General features: G+C 44.1%; 1 protein-coding gene across 1 annotated transcript in view; it reads left to right on the plus strand.

Annotated features, from left to right (window-relative positions):
- The window catches only part of TAPT1 (transmembrane anterior posterior transformation 1), a 152137-nt gene that overhangs the window by 54483 nt on the left and 76389 nt on the right, over window positions 1-21265 (plus strand). Inside the window, exon 3 of the mRNA XM_082243088.1 lies at window positions 9061-9179. Coding sequence (XP_082099214.1) covers window positions 9061-9179 — 119 coding nt within the window. The remainder of the gene's footprint in view (window positions 1-9060; window positions 9180-21265) is intronic.

Consider the following 21265-nt stretch of genomic DNA (forward strand, 5'->3'; position numbering starts at 1 on the left):
GCTGCAGGGGATGTGTCACAATAGAGAACCAGGAAGGGATCGGTAAATATGTAATTTACCAGCTCCTTCCTTTTCTGAATGGACAGAGTCATAGTCAGTCATATTGTAAAAAAATAAAAAAAAAATACAATTCAAATACTAAAAAATAAAAAAACTACTGACACCAGTGGGTGAACTTCCAGGATCGCAAAGGTCACACTTGCAACTGGGCCCTGGCATTCCGCCACCGTGGGGAGGCCACAAGTTGTGAAAGGGGACTGTAATAAAGGGCCCTGCAACGAGAGTAAAGGGCCCCAGGATCAGTGGGAAGAGCCCCAGGCTTGAAGGGAAGGGCCCTGGCCAGGGGTCCGGGGGGCCCTTCATGGTTTCTTGCACCGGGGCCCTGAAGGTTCTAGTTACGCCTCTGATGTGAAGTGTTTTGGAGCTTCTAGTTACAAAATGCTCAGATTTGAATGGGGCTTCAAAGGGATTGTAAAGTCTCCTGGTTTTTGCTGGTGCAGCAAAACCACCTTTGCTGTCCCCAGAGCCCCCCCCCCCCCCCTTTTTCATACCTGAGCCCATCCGTTCCAGCCGCTGTCTCTGTCCTCATTGGATAGATTGATAGCAGGAGCCATTGGCTCTTGCTGCTGTCAGTCAAATCCAGTGACACGGGTAGCGGGGGGTGGGGCTAAGCCCCGCTGTCTGTCAATGAATGCAGCAGTGGGACTCGAGCACACCCGCATGGGTGCCCCTCCTTGGAAAGCGACTCTCTGTGGAGGGCACCCAATGAAGAGAAGGAGCCAGGAGCGCAGGATGGGCACCCCAAAAGAGGAAGATCCCTTGAACAGAACAGGCAAGTATGGAATGTTTGTTTTTATAATAAAAAAATGGAACCTTTACAACCCCTTTTAATCTGAGTAATCAATTTGTTTTTGTTTGCAAGGCGGAGCAGAATTTGTCATGCTTTTTAGCTGTGAGTGATATTCCGTAACCCATTGTTATGGTATGCTTTTAGATTGTGAGCTCTAATGGGGACTTCTGATTTCCTTCTGTATTGAATTGTATTGTAATTGTACTGTCTTCCCTTTTGTTGTAAAGCGCTGCACAAACTGTTGGCGCTATATAAATCCTGTGTAATAAAAATGTGAACTATGAATATATAGACAGCCTGGGATAGGCCAGGGGGTGGTGGCAGTTCTGTCTAGCAGGCTGTTTATCTGCGTCAGTAGCAGATAAGCCCCATGTGTGGTTGTACACTCACTTTACAGAAGCATCCCTTTCTCTCTCTCTCTCTCTCTGCACAGGCTTCAACTCGCTTGTTGCAGACTTTTAGTGTCGGTTTACACTATGGCGATCCGACTTCGGGAGCAACTAGTGAAGTCGCCATGCGGCGCGACTTGCACGGACTTCACATAATGGAAGTCAATGCAAGTCGCTCCGACTTGTGTCAAAAGTAGTACAGGAACCTTTTTCTAAGTCGGAGGGACTTGAGTGGCTCCTATTAGAACGGTTCCCGTAGTACAGAATGGACCGCGACTCGTCAGGCAACCAAGTCTCCTGACAAGTGGCGGTAGTGTGAACCGGGACTAAAAGTCCTTAGAACTGCTACAATGTTGGCATACAACCAATGGGAGGAAACAAATCTAAGGCCCCATTCACACTAGTGCGACTTGTCCCGCGATTTTGGACTGCATTATTTTCAATGAGCCCCATTCATATCAGTGCGTTTTGAAGTTGCACCAACTTCAAAGTAGTTCCTGCACTACTTTGCCACGATTTTAATGCGTTTTGAGGCATATAGCCTTGCCATTGCTTTCGAAATCGCGGCAAAATCGCGTTAAAATTGTGTCGCATAAGTGTGAAAGGGGCCTTAAGGATAAATTAGGCCTCTGGAGAACATTAGGAAATGAGACTTGTATAGTTAGCTTTATTACCTTTTTATAAATATTGGTTTCCAAATGAGCAATCTGTACAGTATGTGTGAAAGGGGGACAAACCATTTTTGCCCACAATACTACACTTGGATAGTGAGAAAAATCCGTAGGTAATGATGAGTTTGGACATTAAAGTGATTGTAAAGTCTGTTGTTTGAAAAAATAAATAAATAAATAATAAAAAAAAAAAAAGATGTTATGCTTGCCTCCTCTGTGCAGTGGTTTTGCACAGATCAGCCCAGATCCTCCTCTTCTCGGGTCCCTTTCCACTGCTTGCTATGGGGGCACCCGAGTTGAGCTGCAGCTTCGTGTGTCCATTCAAACACAGAGCTGCAGTTCACCCCCGCCCGCTCTCTCTCTCTTGATTGGCTAACTGACTTCGATAGACAGCTGAGGGAGCCAGTAGCAACGTGGCTATGTGTCAGCCAATCAGGAGGGAGAGTCCCAGATGGCCAAGTGACTTGTGCACATCGCTGGACAAAGATGGGGCCCAGGTAAGTATTGGGGGGGGGGGGGTAATAGGGAGGCTGCTGCACACAGAAGGCTTTTTATCTTAATGCATAGAATGTGTTAGCTTATTCACTTGCCGACCGCCTAACTGGGAAAGTACGTCATGGCTGCAGCTAGATGCCATAACCCCGGTAATAAAATGTTCCTCAGCGGCTGTTCTTTCTGACACCCCTGGCTCCCCACCCTGCGCTCCCAACTGCTTTATGGTGGTTCTCGGGCTTACCTGGCTCATCGGAAAGCCCAGGAAATGATACAGTGGCGGCTGGCCAAAGAAATTAGCAGAGGAAAGATGGCCTCCGCTCATCTCTATTGGCCTAAAAGGGTGGGAGCGACGTTTTTTTTTTTTTTTGATCTGATGTTTTCTATTGTAGAGGAGAGATGTGGAGTCTTATGCCTCGTTTCCACTGAGCGGAACGGTTCGGGTTGGTACAGTTTGGAAGGGTTGGAATGGTCCGGCCTATTCAGGTGAGCGTTTCCACTGCAAGTCGGACCGCCAGGGGCCATGTGGGGTTTACACCAAATGCCTTTTGACGTGAGCATTGAGGTGTTCATGTCCGCCAATCAGTGGAATGTATTGTGTAACGCCAGTAGCTCTGCCCTAACCGTACCATACCATTTCCTATGGCCCTACATCTGGAGGACCGGGAATGGTGCGGTTTGGTTCGGTTGTATGGGCCACTTTCATAATGGAAACACTCGAAATAGCGTACCGAACTGATCCGCTCAGTGGAAACGAGGCATTATTGACCCCAGATCTCTCCATAAAGAGGACCTGTCATGCTTTATTGTTACAATAAATGTTGACATTTCTTGTGAGAGTAATAAGTGATAAAAAAAATAACGGGACAGTGTAAGAATATAAAAAGTAATAAAATAAATATATATATTTTTTTTCGCTACTGCTCGCATGCAGTGGCGGACACATACGTAGGTCACGCCCACATATGTAATGGGGATATAACACCACACATGTGAGGTATCATTATGAACGTTATAGCGAGAGCAATATTTCTAGCGCTAGACCTTCTCTTTAACTCCAAACTGGTTATCTGTAAACATTTTTAAAGTGTCGCCTATGGATATTAAGTACCATAGTTTGGCGCCATTTTAAAGCATGACATGTATTTATTTACTCAGCATAACACCTTCTTTCATAATTTACAAAAAGTTAGGATATATATTGCTTGTTTTTTTATTAGTGTATTTTTTATTTTAAAATTGCGCTTGAAAAAATGTGACAGAAAAAATGTCATCAACCTCCATTTTATTCTCTAGGGCATCTGCTAAAAAAAAAAAAAAAAAAAAAAAAAGTTTGCGGGTTCTCAGTAGTTTTCTATCAAACAAATACAGATTTTTACTTGTAAACAAAGTGTCAGAAGGCCTGGTCCTTTTAAATGGGATTCAGTCCAAAGAGGTGTATGCCACCTTGATAACTTCTCTTTTTTTTTTTTAATATATGTACAATTTACTCTCTTATAGAGTGCTAGGAATAATAGCTGTTGCTTTACTCCCGGTATCTGACAGATGATGTTGCTGGATACACATAACACAAATTGCTCCGTGTTCGGACAGGAAGAGAGGGGGCAGGACGAAATTGACTTCTCTGGAGGAAAGCCTTCGGTTCGGTTTCGGAGCGCCGGAAGTGTGACAATAGCACTACTCCCAGTGCTCTGTAAATTGTAAAAAAGAGAGATACGTCCACAGGGTGTCTTGCACCCTTATAGGCCAGCATACATTACTGGTGTTCTTTAAACCAATCTCCCCTGTCCATTTCCATGACTCGCCCTGTGTTCACGTATAGTGTTCAACTATACATGTGAGAACCAAAGGGGGGCATTTAGGCAGCTTTTATGAATACGCCATAATGCATGTGAAATGCATCTTGAACACTTGTTAACATTTAAGTGGAGTTAACTCATGTTTGTCATCTTGCTGCATCTCTAGCCCAATGTGAAAGATACAGAAAAGCCCAGAGCTAATGAACAGGTTCACTGCCGTTCCTGTAGCCATGAGCTTGTTTAACGTCTTCTGATGGTACCAAATGTGTCCAAAGAGCTGAAAAGAATAATAACCCTATTTATTACCTTTTTATGGTGAGCGCACGCACATGTGGCATCACAAAAGTCAGTTTTTTCCATGGGGCTGAAAGGACTGGCTCTTGACCACATGATCGCTGTGATTGGCTGTAACAGTAAAAAGTAACTGTACAGCCTGCTCCTGTATGCTTTCTCCTCTTGAATGGAGAAAAATATACATTGAATACTGTTCTCCTTTCTAGAGTATGTAAACAACTAAAAAAAAAAAAAAGATGAATTTTAAAAAAAATAATATTTTTAAAATCTTAGGACCGTTTTCTTTTAAAAGGAAAAAAAATAAATCGGGTGATATCATTTACCACCAAATGAAGGCCAAGTTTGTGTTGAAAGGAAAAAAAAAATGGGTATGATTCACCTCGATACACATAGTAGTTGCCATGCTATGCAATTCTGGACTGCCCACCTGCAATGTACTGCGGACGGGTGGTCCATACAGGCAAAGCGACGCACTGGTATGTCACTGCCTGTTTCCAGGTTTAGGGTGTGATTATACCCAGCAGGAGTTTGTCAGCAGATCCCAGCCAATGGTTCATGGCCTGGGACCTGTTGATTGGCTGTGTCCAATCAACACAGGGCTCTGTACAGAGGGAACGATCTCTGAAAAGCAGTGAAAAGAAACGGCTATTTATTAAAAATCAGCACATATTACACACATACTTGTTAGGCACACATTTAACCCCTTGATTTCCCCAAAATGTTAAATCCAGCCAGTGTCAATAGTACAGTGACAGTATACAGTATTCTCACTGATCACTGTATTAGTGTCACAAAGGATGTCAGTTGCAGTCAGTGTGCATTAGTGTCAGATTGCCAGCCGCACTATCGCAGTCCCATTATAAGTCACTGAAGAAATTAGATTTTTTTTTTATTGGATAGGTTTTATAGCAGAAATTAAGTTTTTTACATTTTTTGTCATTTATTTTACATAACAAAAAATAAAAAACCCAGTGGGGATCAAATGTCACCAAAAAAAGCTCTTTTTGTATGGGGGGGGCAGGGGAATAGAATACCCCACAGCCGCATGCACTGCATATGGTTGTGGCACAATTGTCGGCACAAATGGGGTTAAAACAGGTAGTCGCATGTCGGAAGCTTCAGGAGCACGACCCGAACACTGATCAGGCTTCAGAGGCTAGAGAGATTTAGACCTATGTCTAAATCTACCCTTCGTTTGGGTACAGTGTTGCATGACTGCACAGTTACCAAGTAAAATCTTGGCGCCAAGCGCACACAAATATCCAGCCTCACGGCGGTCACATGGTCATTAGCCCCGCCTCCCGCCATAGCAAACCCCCTAAAGGGCCGGCGGCAGCCTGTGCCAAGGGATTAAAGTAGCGAAGTGTAAAATATCAGAAAATGGCCATGTCATGAAGGAGTGGAACCTTCCGGAGCGGAGGTGGATATAAACCGTTTTACTAATACATTCCAAAATAGCAGAACTGGTTTGAGGTGTTTAGATTTGTTTCATGTTCGTCATGAAGGGGTTATTCAAGTTTTAAGCAATTCTGAAGCCTGAAATCTGAAAGCCTTGAAGCGGAGTTCCACCCGTTTTTGTGTTTATTGAAAGTTCGCTAAAAAAAAGTGTAGCTGCTGACTTTTAATAAACACACACCTGTCCCACGGTCCAGCGATGTGACTGGCAGGAGCCTTGGTTCTCTCCCTCTTCTCCCCACAGCACCGGTTTCTCTAGTGTGGGCACCCGGCTGTGACAGCTTGCGGCTTCATAGCCGGGTGCGCATGTCACGCTGCGCGTCCTGAGTGGATGGGCAATCTTCTGGGACCTGTGATGGGTCCCAGAAGATTGCAGGGAGGGAGGGGGAGGAGAGGATACCTTCCACTCAGGCTGCCTAGGTGGCCCGAGCTGAAGTGAAAGCAGGTACCTGTCAAATCTAGGTACCCCCCCAACAAAAAAAATGACATTCCAAATGTGGCTTGTCAAGTGGCCTTAAAGCAGAAGTTCCATTTTTGGGTGGAACTCCGCTTTAAATGTGTTTTTAAAAATCACATCTAGAACTCTTTTAGATCTTTACATCTTTGAACTGGAACTTTAAGGCTTTGTTTAGACTTGTGTTTGGGCGGCGGCAACAAAATGCATGGTTGGGTGTTTTTGCTGCCTGCCAACTTAAGCTGCAATAGTTCACCTGATATTTAGCGATTGGCAGGCAGCAAGCCCACTGAAAGCTACACCTTTAAGTAAATGGGGAAGTGCTGCAAATACCCCACAACCGCATTCACTGCATTTGGTTGTGGCGCAATTGTCGGCACAAATGGGGTTAAAACAAGCAGTGAGTAGGCATTGCATGTCGTTAGCTTCTGGAGCACGACTCAAATATGGATCAGGCTTTAGAGGCAAGAGCAGTTCTGGCCTATGTCTAAATCTACCCTAAAAGCTTTAACAAGCGGTAAATCTTGTTGAAGGCTTTGCAAATGCTTTGTAAGCTTGTACATACAGCTCTTATGCAAGCGGCATCCCGTGTGAACAAAGCCTGAGGGGTTTGTTTTGGGCCAGAAATTACCTGGAGCTCAGCAGCTGGAACCACTCCAGATCCAGAGCCCTGCCAACTCCATGGTGGACTGTCATTTAAATGGGGAGGATAGATTATCATTTTAATAAAAATGTTATCTTTATAACTATTCCTTTGTAACATTGTTGTGATTTTTGTTATCCGCATCATTTTCTCGAATCAGTCTAGATTTTATTTGCATATTCCTTTTGATTGGTTAGACTCCCAAAAGGGGGTGTGATTAGACAAATCTATGTAAATTTGTCTGACACTATGGATCTCCACACTCCTACCCAGAAAACCCCCACTTTTCTTAGATTGCCGCTCAGTTCGTAGCATTGGACATGCATCAAACCAATTCAAAACTCTAGCTTTGTGATAGAATATCATGATAGAAGAGTTTCATAGGGAAACTTTTTTTGGAAGGGTATATTATCCGATCATATTTATACTTCACCTTTTAATCCTAGTTTCAATTTCCAGCCAATTTTTTTTCTTACAGTAACTTTGTAACCATCTGGAGTGTCATATGACTATATCCGCAGATTTCTTTTTTTTAATTCCCTGCCATCAAGTATCTGGCCAGGTGTTGTTAAGTGCTGACCCTGCTGTCAGCAGTGTTGTTCTACAAGGGCCCAGTGACAACTGTCATTTCAGAAAGCCCCGTTCTTGGCAGCAGCTTTCATAAGAACATACAGCTAAAAGTAGCAGTAAAATTCCTTTGCTGCAGCGATGGGGTTTGACGGCTGTGCGATTACCACTGTAAATGTTGGGACCCCGTTTTGCTGTCTGTTTTGCAGACTGAAGTCTGACTATAAAAATAGAATATAAAGCCTCAGGATCTGTGATCAATGCCCACCCACTGTATACAATTGATCCTACCACTGCGCCAAGAAATAAATCACAAAAGATATGTGAAAGAAGCTGCCACTTTGAAATAAAGCAAATGACAACACCTCTACCAAAGTATACAGCAATGAACATGGTAAATAGTGGCGCTACATATATTAACAACACATCACAATCAACAAATAAACCCCAGTGAACTAAAAAAAGTGAATAAGGTCCAAGGAAGAGTGAGTGTTGTAACAAGTGTTTTTAAAAATAAAAAATAAGTATCTGTGATTCAATCCATCAAGAAGCTTTCCACCACACTGCGTGAAGATGGGAGCGGTTTGTCAGGATTTCCGGGGCTGACATGCAAAAAAAGTGAAAAGGCCGTTTTCTGGAAAAAAGGCAGTTTGATATTAAATGCTTTAGCAAACTTCATTTTATCCTGTTAGAGCCTTTAGGCGAGTAAACTCTCAAGCATCTAAACTGAACTGAAATATCAGCTTAGGTTGGAGTGACGTTTTCAAGGGAAGCAGAATACCAGTTCCTCTATAGTTTGACAGACGCAGCTCCATATCTTCTTGACCATTGGGTTATGCTGCCCACTACAGGAGTAAGACACTAGGTAGGAAAAAACTTCACCACGCTTATGGGGCAGTCCCTGCAGGCATAACCCCACACACTCTGCCATAGCCCTCAGTTTGCTTCTGCTTCGTTTAAGAGTAGGACCTAGTTCCCTGCTGGGACTTCGGTCTTAGCTGTTATTTTTTGGGAACCTTTTTTTGTAGTTTATTTATCTTGGAGTTCCTGGAGAACTACAAGCAACAGCCGGCTGGGTTTCGGACTGGATATTCTAGATCCTTAAGGTCTCCCAGCCTAGCCAGCGAGCGTGAGCAGGTTATAGTCTTTCACTAGGCCTTGGAATGCCAGAGCCCCATTGGACAGGGACGAGCCGGGGTAGCTGGAGGGGAGCTAAACAAAGATTTTTTTTTTTTTTTTTTCCCCTTAATGGAGCGAATTAAAAAAAAAAAAAAAAAATAAAACCTTTACAAACACTTTAGAATGAGAAGCTAGTCACATCCCTGAAACTTGCATGATTGTCTGTGACAGAGAATAGTGACATCTGAAACCAGTCTTTTCCTGATGACAGGTTCACTTTAATATTGCAGATCTGTTCTCTCATATTTCTTCTTTCTTTCTTTTCAGCTGATGTTCTTTGGGTTCTTCCTGTGCCTCGATGCTTTCTTGTATGTTTTCACATTGCTCCCGCTGAGGGTCCTGCTGGCATTTATCAGGTTCATTACACTGCCTTGTTGTGGATTAAGGTAAAATAAGATTTGTCTTCTCCTTTACTTTGCTCTTCCTCTAGGGTACTGTTTGTATGTGTTATGAGCTCCTAGCATAAGCCCATCATGCAACTTGACTTTCCAGCTCTGCCTTATGGATGCTATGCCTGCAGTCAGCCTGATACAGTAAAGGATTAAACACAGATACAGCATTTCTGATGATTCCAGATTCTTGCTTACATTGTTCCGTAGTTAGTCTGGCTAGTCCATCTAGTTCAAGCAATAAAAAGGGGAAGAAAAATCACAATCCCATATACACAATCCTGTACCCACAGTTGCGCAAGTGGAAGGCAAGAAACCCCAGCAAAGCATGATCCAATTCGCTCCAGCAGGGGAAAAATACCTTCCTGATCCCCCAAGAGGCAATCTGATATTTCCTGTATCAACTTTACCTATAAATGTTAATATCCAGTTATATTATGTACATTTATGAAAAAATCCAGACCTTTTTTAAAGGAATCTGATGAGCTGGCCAGAACCAGCTGTTGATTGAGTCTATTCCACATTTTCACAGCTCTAACTGTGAAGAAACCTTTCCATATTTGGAGATTACATCTGGAGCAAAAGAGATTTAGGCCTCTTTCACACGGCCGCTCCGGTGTTTTGCTCCGCTGCGGGACTTTTTTTCTTTTTTCATGGAGCGGATGACATTTGTGCTGACATCCGATTTTTTCCTTCCTTTCCGTTTTTTGAACGCAGGAAAAATAGGGTTCTGTTCCGTTCCAAAAAACGGAACAGAACTGAAAGGAAGAAAATCGGATGTCAGCGGATGGTATTCCGCTGACATCCGCAATGCCATAGACTAACATTATGTCCGCAAATCATCCGCAAAAAAATAGGAGGATTTGCGGACATACGGAGCTCCCGTGTGAAAGAGCCCTTAAAGAGTTCTCCCTTGTTCTCTCTGATGACCTTAAAGTGAATACTCCAACTCTAAGTTCACTATATGGACCAGTTATGTATTTATACATGTTCATCATATCCCCCTCAATCTCAAGAGAGAATAAATTTGGTTCCTCTAATCCTTCATCGTAGATGAGCTCCTCCATCTCTTATCAGTTTGGTTGCTTTTCACCGCACTTTCTCCAGTTCCTTGGTATCCTTTTTTGTGAACTTGTGCCCAAAGCTGAACTGCATATTCTAGTTGAGCTCTCTCTCTCTCTCTCTCTCTCTCTCTCTCTCTCTCTCTCTCTCTCTCTCTTCTCTCCTCTCTCTCTTCTCTCTCTTCTCTCCTCTCTCCTCTCTTCTCTCTTCTCTCCTCTCTCTCTTCTCTCTTCTCTCCTCTCTCTCTTCCCTCTCTCTCCTCTCTCTCTTCTCTCTTCTCTCCTCTCTCTCTTCTCTCTCTCTCCCTCTCCCCCCCTCTCTCTCTCCCCCTCTCCCTCTCTCTCTCTCCCCCCCTCTCTCTCTCTCCCCCCTCTCTCTCTCTCCCCCCCTCTCTCTCTCTCCCCCCCTCTCTCTCTCTCCCCCCCTCTCTCTCTCTCCCCCCTCTCTCTCCCCCCCTCTCTCTCCCCCCCTCTCTCTCTCCCCCTCTCCCTGTATAATGTAAACACAGAAAATTATGCAATCTCCTCTCCTGGAGCCCTTTTTCAGTTTCAGCGTGAGAGGAAAGTGCATCAACTATGAGTACACAAGCACTTCACTGACACCAGTACATATAGGCACATATTTAACCCCCTGAACACCCTCCAGTTAACCCATTCACTCCCTGTCACATTGTCACTATATACAGATAATTTTCTGATCACTGTATTAGTATCACTGGTGACACCAGTTGGTGGTAGTAAGTGTCTGCCTCAGATAGGTTTAGGGTACCTGCCATATATCCCCTAATAAAGATTTATCCCCTGATCACCCCCTAGATAAGCTCTTCACTGCCCTGTCACAGTATCACTATTATAGTGTACAGATCTTTTTTCTGATATCTGCATTAGTGTCACAGGTGATGTCAGTTAGCATTAACATAAGCGTGAATCCAGGATATCGCCAGATTGCCGTTACATATTCAGTAATACATTTTAACCCTTTGATTGCCAGTGACACACACAAACACCTCAAATACTAGTATAGTGTCTGAAAGGATCAATATCTTTGATCAGATCAGAACTATACTAGCGTCCCCAATAGTTTAGTATAGTGTTCCCAAAAAGCAGCATTAGCAGGATCAGCCTCGACACCCGCCAGCACCTGAATTTAGCCCCTCTGCCCAGCCCCCAAGAAGTGCAGTATGAGCAGATTACTCTCCCTTCCGATACACAGCACACAAACCGCAGTGATAGCAGAGTCAGGCCTGATTTGCTAGCGCTAGCAGTAAAAAAATTTGGTAACTGTTCAAACAGTCCTTTACAACCAGGTGCTTTTTTTTTTACCTGTGAGTCACACTAGGTACCTAATAAATGTTTTGGCCAACAGAGGTACACTAGTGAAGAGGACTACATGATGCTGAGCATGACAGATGAGAGCGATGAGGAAACCTTACTGTCAGAATCGGGCTTAGTAATCGAACCTGTAGAGAACAGCGGCACCCTGACAGATGGCTCTGACAAGGGAGTAGTGGTCCCTGTGAAGGTCAGGCGTACCCGACCCTGTTCTTCTGTTGCTGGGGTGCATGGTTCTCGTATGCAGCAGAGTGTCGGTACTAGTGCCACTCAACCTTCTGGGGAACTGGCAAGCACCAGCCACCTAGTACATCCCGGTGGTAGACAAACCAGCACTGCAGTAACACTTGGTGATATGGCGGGTCCCATAATTGCAGTTCAAGCTGGTGCGGTGGCTAGCACAAGTAGTGTCCCACAGCCACCAAGAATTCAAAGACAGACCCGTAGAGCCCATAGTGTCCTTCCTGATGCGCTTGCAAATCCTGATTGAGAGCCCACAGATTCTGCAGCCCCCGTACTCTTTCCCCCCCCCCCCCCCCCCCATTCACTGGCCAACCTGGAATTCAGGTGGAAACAGCCAACTTTACTCCCCTTGGTTTTTTTGAGCAATTTATATGCCGATCAATTTATCGCCACAAATACAAATTTGACCCTTGCTGGAGAATTTGCATGAAAACGTATCACTGTTTCCGAATTTAGAAACTTTCTGGGTCTATCCCTTCTCATGGGCATTAGTAAAAAGAGTGAGCTGCGGTCATTTTGGTCCACTGACCCAATTCATCATATGCCTGTGTTCTCTGCTGCCATGGCCAGGACTAGATACGAGCAGATCTTACGGTTCATGCATTTCAATGTAATTGAACTCTGTCATCCTTGGGGTGACCCTGGATATGACCGGCCCCTAGTAATTCATTTTAACCAAAAATTTGCAGCCTTGTGCATGCCCCAATAGTCTGTCTGGGTTAACGAGTCCCTGATTATATTTTCTGGCCACCTTTGTTTTCAAACCCTTTATCCCCAGCAAGCGTGCCAGATAATGGGTCAAGATGTATAAGCTCTGTGACAGAGCAACAAGCTATAAATGTAGTTTCCGGATTTATTAGGGAAAAGAGCCCCCCGACTGCCCAGACTACATAGGTAGCAGCGGCAAGATTATTTGGGAAACGGGGTACTAGTTATACGTGAACAATTAATACACAAGGGTGCCACTTTTTAGTCACCTTTTTGATTGTGGAATACGCAGATACGACTTTACAACGGTGACTGGTGTTGTTGTGAAGCCCCTCTGTGTTCACGAATGCAACCTTAACATGGTAGGGGTGGACTACAATGACCAGATGATGACGCTCTTCTTAATTGACCTTAAGGCCAGACGCTGGTACAAAAAAGTATCTTTATACTGAACGCTTATGTGCTATACAAAGCATCAGGAAGAAATGGATCCTTCCTAAAATTCCAGGAAGAGATCATCACAGCCCTTCTGTATCCAGAAGGTGCTGTGGCCCAAATTCACAATCCAGATACAGTGAGTCGGCTGCATGAGAGGCATTTTCCATATGTCCTCCCTGGTACCTCTACCCAAAAAGCACCCCGAAGATGTCGTGTCTGTAGAAAACACGAATATAGTCGTGACACCCCCCCCTTTTTTTTTTTTTGTCCCTCCTTTTCCTGGCCAACCTGATCTCTGCATCGGGCACTGTTTCCGTCGCTACCACACACTAGTGGAGTATTAGTATAGGGTACAGCACAGCACAGTCTAGGGCACACTTTTTTACACAGGGTCTCGTAAGATGTTAGATGGCGTTTGCATTTTTAGAGACGCTAGCCTGGAACGTTTAAAGTTTTTTTTTTACAGTTACAAAAAAAAAATGAAAAATAAAAAAGCCAAAAATAGTTGTCGATTTGAGTTATTTTTCTGTTCTTACTGTTTTACTGTACTTTATAATATCCTGCTATAGTGTAATGTTTTATTGTTACTGTTTTTAATTGTTAACCTTAGTTTGCTTTGCAGATACCGCCATTCTACTGTTTTACTGCACTGTATACTATTGTAATGTTTTATTGTTATTGTGTTTTATTGTTAACCATCGTTTGCTATGCAGGTACGCCTATCAGCTGCAGCACTGATTGGTTTATCCTGACAGCAGCAGCGTTTGCGCTCAGCATAAACGTGAATCTGTATTTGCAGCACTGTAGAAGGTGATTTCACCACCGCAGTTCAAAAAAGGAGCATACAGTGATATTTCAGTTTTTTCTTTTTTAATAAATCTGCAACAATGTCAACAATTCTGTGTTTTTCTGTCAGTATGGGGTGCTATGTGTACATTCATGAGGAAGAAGAATGAACCTAAATGATTTTAGCAAATGGCTGCAATATAACAAAGAGTGAAAAATTTAAGGGGGTCTGAATACTTTCCGTACCCACTGTATATGGCGAAGCATAGGGAAAGTTGGACACGTGGGCGGATCTCCGGTAAGCTTCGCCAAATATTTTTTAACACTTCTTGGCAGAGATTTCTTCATCCACATCGATTGATGTGAATGGAGGAATCTGTTATATATTTTTTTTTTTCATTCAGCCCACGGGCTGAGCGAAAAAAGAACATTACATGTATGCCCATCATTAGAAGTGGGTGGATGCTGGGAGGTCTAATGGTGGGCATGCCACACAGTTGTTGGCAAAGATTTCTTCATCTACATTGATCTATGTGAATGGAGGAATATGTTGGGTTCTCTTTTTTTCGTTCAGCCCACAGGATGCATAAAAAAAAAAAGGACCTTACAAATATATGCCCAACAAGGACCAGCAACGTACTGGTACGTCGCTGGACTTCTAAGTGGTCATACCAGGACGATGCCTCCAGGTTTAGGCATCATCTTGGTATCGTTATTTACAGCCAGCGGTCAGCTTTCATGTAAAAGCAATCCTAATGGCTAATTAGCTGCTAGACTGCTTTTACAAGCAGTGGGAGGGGACTCCTCCTCCCTCCCTCCACGGTTTTCTTGGGCTCTCCTGTCTTACCTGGTAACACGAGACTGCAGCCGCTGGTTCAGTCAACTGACCATAGAGCTGATTGGAGACCACAACAACTCCAATCATCCCTATGGCCTAAGATACTTAAAGCTCCGAGCATTTTGTGACTTTGGTTTCACCGGATATAAACAGCGCCATTGGGAAAGCACCCCTGTCCCCTCATGTTTGCGTGCAGAGGCAAGCACAAGCATCGGTCTGGTGTCATATGTAAACAGCAATTGCACCATGCATGTGAGATATCGCCACAAACATCAGATTGAGGGCAGTAATTCTTGCAGTAGACATTCTCTCTAAATCTAAAGTGGTAACCTGTAAAGGCTTTTAAAAATGTACATAGTTTGTCACCGCTGCACGGGCGTGCGCAATTTTAAAGCATGTCATGTTTAATATATAATCAGCTACTTCTCCTGAGTACTTCTCCTGTGTGAGACTTTTTGCAGTCTAGCCGCGTACAGGACCCCGAAAACCAATCACTGCCTTCAGGCTTTCTAAGGGCGTAAATTGTTGATTTCACTCCTCACTACCTATCACAGTTTCGGAGGCAATAAAATGCCAAGATAGCACAACCCCCCCCCCCCCCCCCCAAATGACCCCTTTTTGGAAAGTAGACACCCCAAGGTATTTGCTAAGAGACATGGTGAGGATTTTGCAGCTCTCATTTCTTTTGTTTTTCTTTTTTCAATTTTCAACTTTGTGACAAAATGCGAGATCTGCAAAATACTCAACATGCCTCTAATACCCGGTGTCAGAGCTTAGAGTTTTGACGTCACCCCCTGTCATGTGACAGTGCTCAGACTATGCTTGAGCATTGCCTGATAAAAGGTGGCCACAATCGCTTCAAAACCTAGAAGCACCAGAAAACGTTTGCGGATGCAGTAACGGAAGTGTAAAGACGAGTATAAGACTAGTAACTGGGATTTGGATTGTCCCTATTACTTTGCCTTGCATGGGCAAGATGACAGGGTCTACTTAGGCTAAAACTAGCATGCTTGTTCTTTCTGCTTATTTATAGTGAATATTTCCAAGTATGTGAGCTTATTACGAAGGAAGTTTTCATCTGTCGTTTGCATCATGGGAATTGATTTATTTGTATTGCAGCTACTATGTAGCAGTATGCCTCGCCATAGATAGTTAACATTGGCACTCGCTTGCTAAGATATTCAAAGGAGATCAATAGTCACAACATACACTTTCATTTTATGACATCAGCGGTGTAATGACAATATAAACAATAGTTATTGACAATCCAGTTTAAGATTGCTTAAAAAAATCTCCTTCCATCTTGTGCATTCTGCCTGCCTGCAGGCCATGTCTTTTCACACCTTCCTTGATTCCCTGCATGCTTTACAGCTTCTCTTCTGCTCTTTACTTTGGTTTACTTTAAAGCAGATCTTCACTGCATCTGAGCACCACAAACTAAAAACGCTTTTGTTGAAAAATCACTTTGAAAAACATCTTCCTAGCATCTCTGGCTGTGGCCATCTTCATTAAGAGCAAATTATTCATGTAGCATTTCCTGGAATCCATCTGCCCTTAGCTCAGGCATACAGACAGGAGAGTGTGCTTAGCTAAGAGAACCTTTCCTCCTCTCCTGAAGACTCCTGGGCTACCTAAAAAGTAACCCAGTTGTTGACCCTCCTGAAGACTCCTGGGATTTATGACATCATTTGACTAGGCAAGAAACCAGGAAGTAGCTGAAGAAATGTAAAAAAAAAAAAAAGGTTTAAAACAAGTATTGTAAATATGATATATTTTCTTATTTATTTACTGATGCTAGCAGCATGAGGATTACAAATAATCATTGTTGATTGAGAGAGGGAAGTTCCACTTTAAAATCCTAAGTGCTACATATTCAATGCAGAAAAAATATGTAAAAAACTGAGTAGCTAGGGAGGTATTCTCAAGCCAGACTGGGTGGGTCGGCGAGAATCAAGTAGGGCACGTACCACACGGTCAATTGGGACCGGGAACCCAGCGCAACCTGAGATATGGGGACAAAAAAGGTTAGGAGGTGGAGGGACAAGAGTTTCCCTCCGTGAATGGTTGCAATGAGGGGCTCACAGGGATATAGGTGCAGACAAAAAAGCTTTATTGGTGAAGATGTACACACATGAAAAATATATACACGTTATTCTAATCAGTAAAAAGGGTGTGGAAGCTCATCAGGTGAACTGATTGACTCCGTGGACCCCTTGAGGGTCAGGGTGGTACAGACAGCAATAAAACACATTGAGGTCCCCACCCACCCAGTCCCAGTAAGGCACTGTTGTAGACGGGCTTGGTGTGATTAGTCGAGGAAACACGACCTTGAAATCACTCTGAAAGCCCGAGCAACAGTGCTATGGCCAGGAAGGGGACTATAGTAAGCCCTAAGAGAAAAAGCACATGGGAATGCCCATGAAGTGTAGAGTGGCAACTGAAAAAATTGCTAAATATATATGACGTAGTGTCATGAAATGTCATCAGTGCATCACAGAAATAGGACAAAATAAGGCATCATTGTCTCAAGTGGTAACAGACAGCACGGGCCAACTTCCTATGATGTAAGTCTCCTTTCCTGGCTGTGAGCCTCCAAGGAAACCTAGCCCCATGGGGCAGTGCACGGTATGATAGTGCTGGAGGGGTCGTGGCTTAACCAGCCGTTTTGCTTAAACAGCAAATAACAATATATGGTAAGATGTGTTGGGGGGATCCGGGCTTAACCAGCCGATTTGCTTAAACAGCAGTATGAGTGAATGATTGTCTCCAAAAAGAGATCTCCCGTGTAGGTGGAAAGAGGACTATAAATTAGTCCCAAATGGTGGCTGATCGCCAGAGATGCTTGCTTGCTGGCTGGCTGGCTTGACTTCAATGTGTTTTATTGCTGTCTGTACCACCCTGACCCTCAAGGGGTCCACGGAGTCAATCAGTTCACCTGATGAGCTTCCACACCCTTTTTACTGATTAGAATAACGTGTATATATTTTTCATGTGTGTACATCTTCACCAATAAAGCTTTTTTGTCTGCACCTATATCCCTGTGAGCCCCTCATTGCAACCATTCACGGAGGGAAACTCTTGTCCCTCCACCTCCTAACCTTTTTTGTCTACATATTCTATGGTCCCTTTCTGATTGCAAGCAGTGATTCCTGCACTGACTCCGCCTCCTGAAACTCCTCCTCTCGGCACCTCTATAGTTCAGAAGGCAGGCTCTGTAAAATGTGTGGCACGGCCTACTCTCCTGGCTTAGTGGATAGTAAATGTGTGGGGATATTCACAAAGTAGGTTTATAAACTTCAAGATCATTCAGATTAATTGTTGTAGGGTAAAAATTCTGATCATAAATACACAAGTGAGAACAATGAGAGCATTTGAAAAGCCGGAGACTGCTGTAACGTTTACCGCTACTTGGCGCAGTCACCGCAAATCGCTTCAGTCTGTCATAAAATTTGCCACTAATAGGCTGTGACAAACTTCAGCAATCTGTCCTTTATTTTATAAATTTGAGCTATGTGGCTTTTTTTATGGTATTCTAATGCTTTCAATGCATTTTTAAAGACCAGTATATAGTGAGAGAAAAGATGCCAGTTCATCCCTTTAATTGCTGGATTACATAGGTTTCTTGTTAATTAAATGTAGGTAAAGCATTGTCTAAATCAAATTAACCCCAGGGCCTACTTAACTTCTATACATCAGCAATTAATCGGATGAGTTGGCAGCCTTGTTGGAGAATCATTTATTGTATCTGATTGCTTTTATATTCATTGACATTTTATGATTCTGAATTTATTGCCGTTTATATGTGAGAGTTATTACATCAGCACTGTTGTTTCTAAGATGAACAAGACAAGCTGTTCTGGCTCAGGCATTGTTCAGTTTCAGCGCTGAATATCAAATGGCTGCTTCCGTGTCGGAGCGAAGCAATATGTAGAATGGTTTGCTTGTGTTATGGCAGACTGTGGCTTTGTAGCTGATCCCTTAGAACAACACTTATTCTAGTGATTACAACATGTGAAATAACACAGCCATGTAATGTAAGCATATTTTAGATCTGCTGTTGTGTCTTGTCTGATGTATGTAGTAAAACCAGCTCTTAAAGCTGAACATGCATATCAGTGGGTAGAAGACCTGCCTTCTGGACAATCATCCCTGAATGCCTAGGGCCCTAAACACGAGTACTACTCGGTACAGCGTTCAGCCCCACCCAGCCGTAGTCTGCCTTAGACTGATAGGCTGCAGACAGTGAAGCTGGACGCTGCATCTGTCCCTCCTGGGTACACTAAATTGGCATAATGGACACAGGACAGGTAGACACTCCAGTGTGTGCATACGTTATAACGGATTGATGATCTGTCACTGTAAGGGTTGATTTAGACCTGCATCTAAAGCCTGGTATACACAATGAGATTTTCGGACGAATGATCGTCTGGTTTTTATTTTTTTGTTTTTTCCATGCTAGTCTTATATTGAAAGTGAAGAGGTTACGAAAGTTAGGAAAATTCTGGTACGACCGAATAAAAATTCGGACTTGATGTAATGTATTTTCAGACGAAAACTGTATTGATTAAAGGAAAATCCTGTGATCTGGTATTGTACGAGAAAACATTTCTCTAGCGCTCATCGACAGACGTAGTCCTCGGTGATACACCACCTTCGGGTTATGTTACCTCCGCAGGAGCAGGACTAGACAGGAAATTAAAAAGCTCTGGCCACACCCTAGGGGCAGTCCCAGAGGGTATATCCTCTCTCTCTCTGCCTCAGCAAATCAGTTATTTTCTGTCTAGTTAGGAGTAAGGACCTAGATACCTTGCTGGGATCTTAGGTCCTGGCAAGAATTTTTTTCTTAAAGGATTTTTAGACAGCTTTTTTTCTCCAGTGTTCCTGTGAGATCTTCAAGCAAGAAAGCTGAACTGGGCGACGGGCTGGATGTCGAGATCCGGTGGTCACCCCAGTTCAGCCTACGAGCGCGTGCAGGCCATAGCTCCGCGCTGGGTCGGCCGCGACAAAGTCCCATTAAAAGGACTGAACCCGCGAGTTAAACGTCTCGCTGAAACGCCAAAGACCATGAGTCACGGCGTCCGTATCGGTCGACAGCCCTCCCGCCCCGGTGGAGAGGGGTACTGTCAGGAGTTGGTGCCCGCCTGGTTCCGGTATGGTGAGTAGTATGTTCCCCCTTTTTCCCTGACGGGTTTTGTGGTGAACGCGGGCCCCTCTCTGTATGGTAAGAAAGAGTTCTTTCTATCCTATAACATGTCACAAATCCTCCTACTTTGAGTGTGATTTTATGTGTGCAAAAAGCCAGGAGGCTTGGTTTGGGAGCTAACAATCTATTGTATACATGTTTTAAAGATGTAATCTGTGGCATTCTGGGAATCTTATGGGTTAAGTATAAGCTACCTACCAGTCAGAAGCCATGGACATGTAGACTGCCTTCCAAATCAGATCTCCAGCTATTAGCAGGCCTCCCGAACGGCCATGCGGTCCGCCAGGGCCGGTACCGCCAACCACGCCATATCCCCATGCAGAGAGAGTGTTGTGTGCCTGCAGCACACCGCTAGTCAGCACAAGCCGCCGCCATTTTTTTTGCTGGATCGCACGAGCCGCCATTTTGGCGTAGCCTCGTGTCTCCAGCATGGGGGCGGCCATGTTTGAGGTGATTCTACACCTCGTGGAGCTTGGGGGAGGCGCCGGAAGGCGTGCAGAGGGGCGGAGCCGCCTCCCTTCTTCCTGGGCAGCCAGCCAAAAGACTTCCTGTTTGTCAAGACAGCGCTGTAAGCTGTTGCAGTTTAACTCTGAACATCAAGTGGTGAGCCTGGGGGTCTATCTCTCTCTCTCTCGATCGATAGGGATCCCTAGCAGGTAACACTAAGGGGTTTTTTTTTTTGTGGCGCTGAGGGTCAAAAAAAAAAAAAAAAAAAGGTTTTTTCTTTACTTTTGAATTATATCATCCAGGAAGTAACTGGAGTTATTATGGACCCTGCCACACATATTCCCCCACCTGTTTCCCTCGAGGGGGCCTCGGGACCCGCCGGTGCACAGAGTATAGAGTCATTTACAGCAATTATGGAGTCTATGGTGGCTCGGGTGGAGGCGGCCTGTCAGGGACGGGGGTCAAGGAAGCGACCCCCGCCTACCCCTATACTATCTGACACCTCTGACTCTGATTCAGAGATGGTCACTGCAGTTGCAGGTTCCTCTGCAAGGGCTGCTATCCCAGGTAAAGCCCCCTCAGACAGTGAGGAGGATGCTTCTTCTCCTGCTATAATTCAGGAAGAAGCATTGGTGGACGCACTAGTTGTGGCAGTGCAAGAAACCTTAAAACTTGAGGCTTTACCGGCAGAGGCAACTGAAACAGAAAGGCCTTTTGGGACTAATAAACCCATCAAGACGGCGAAGGCTTTTCCTGTACCTAAATGTTTTGGTAATCAGATTAAAGGAGAATGGGAGCATTCTAAACGTACCTTTACTATTTCCAAGCGTATTGCTAGACGCTATCCGTTTGAGGAATCCATCATTAAGAAATGGACGGTACCACCAGTCGTGGATCCGCCTATTTCCAGGCTGAATAAAGCCACGGTTATTCCAGTGGAGGACACTTCGTCCTTTAAGGATCCGGTGGATCGAAAGATAGAAGCGGAGTCCCGCACTATCTTTTCTCTGATAGGGTCAGCATTTAG

The sequence above is a fragment of the Pelophylax lessonae genome (assembly GCF_965119305.1).
Source record: "Pelophylax lessonae genome assembly, chromosome: 1".
Taxonomy (NCBI): Eukaryota; Metazoa; Chordata; class Amphibia; order Anura; family Ranidae; genus Pelophylax; species Pelophylax lessonae.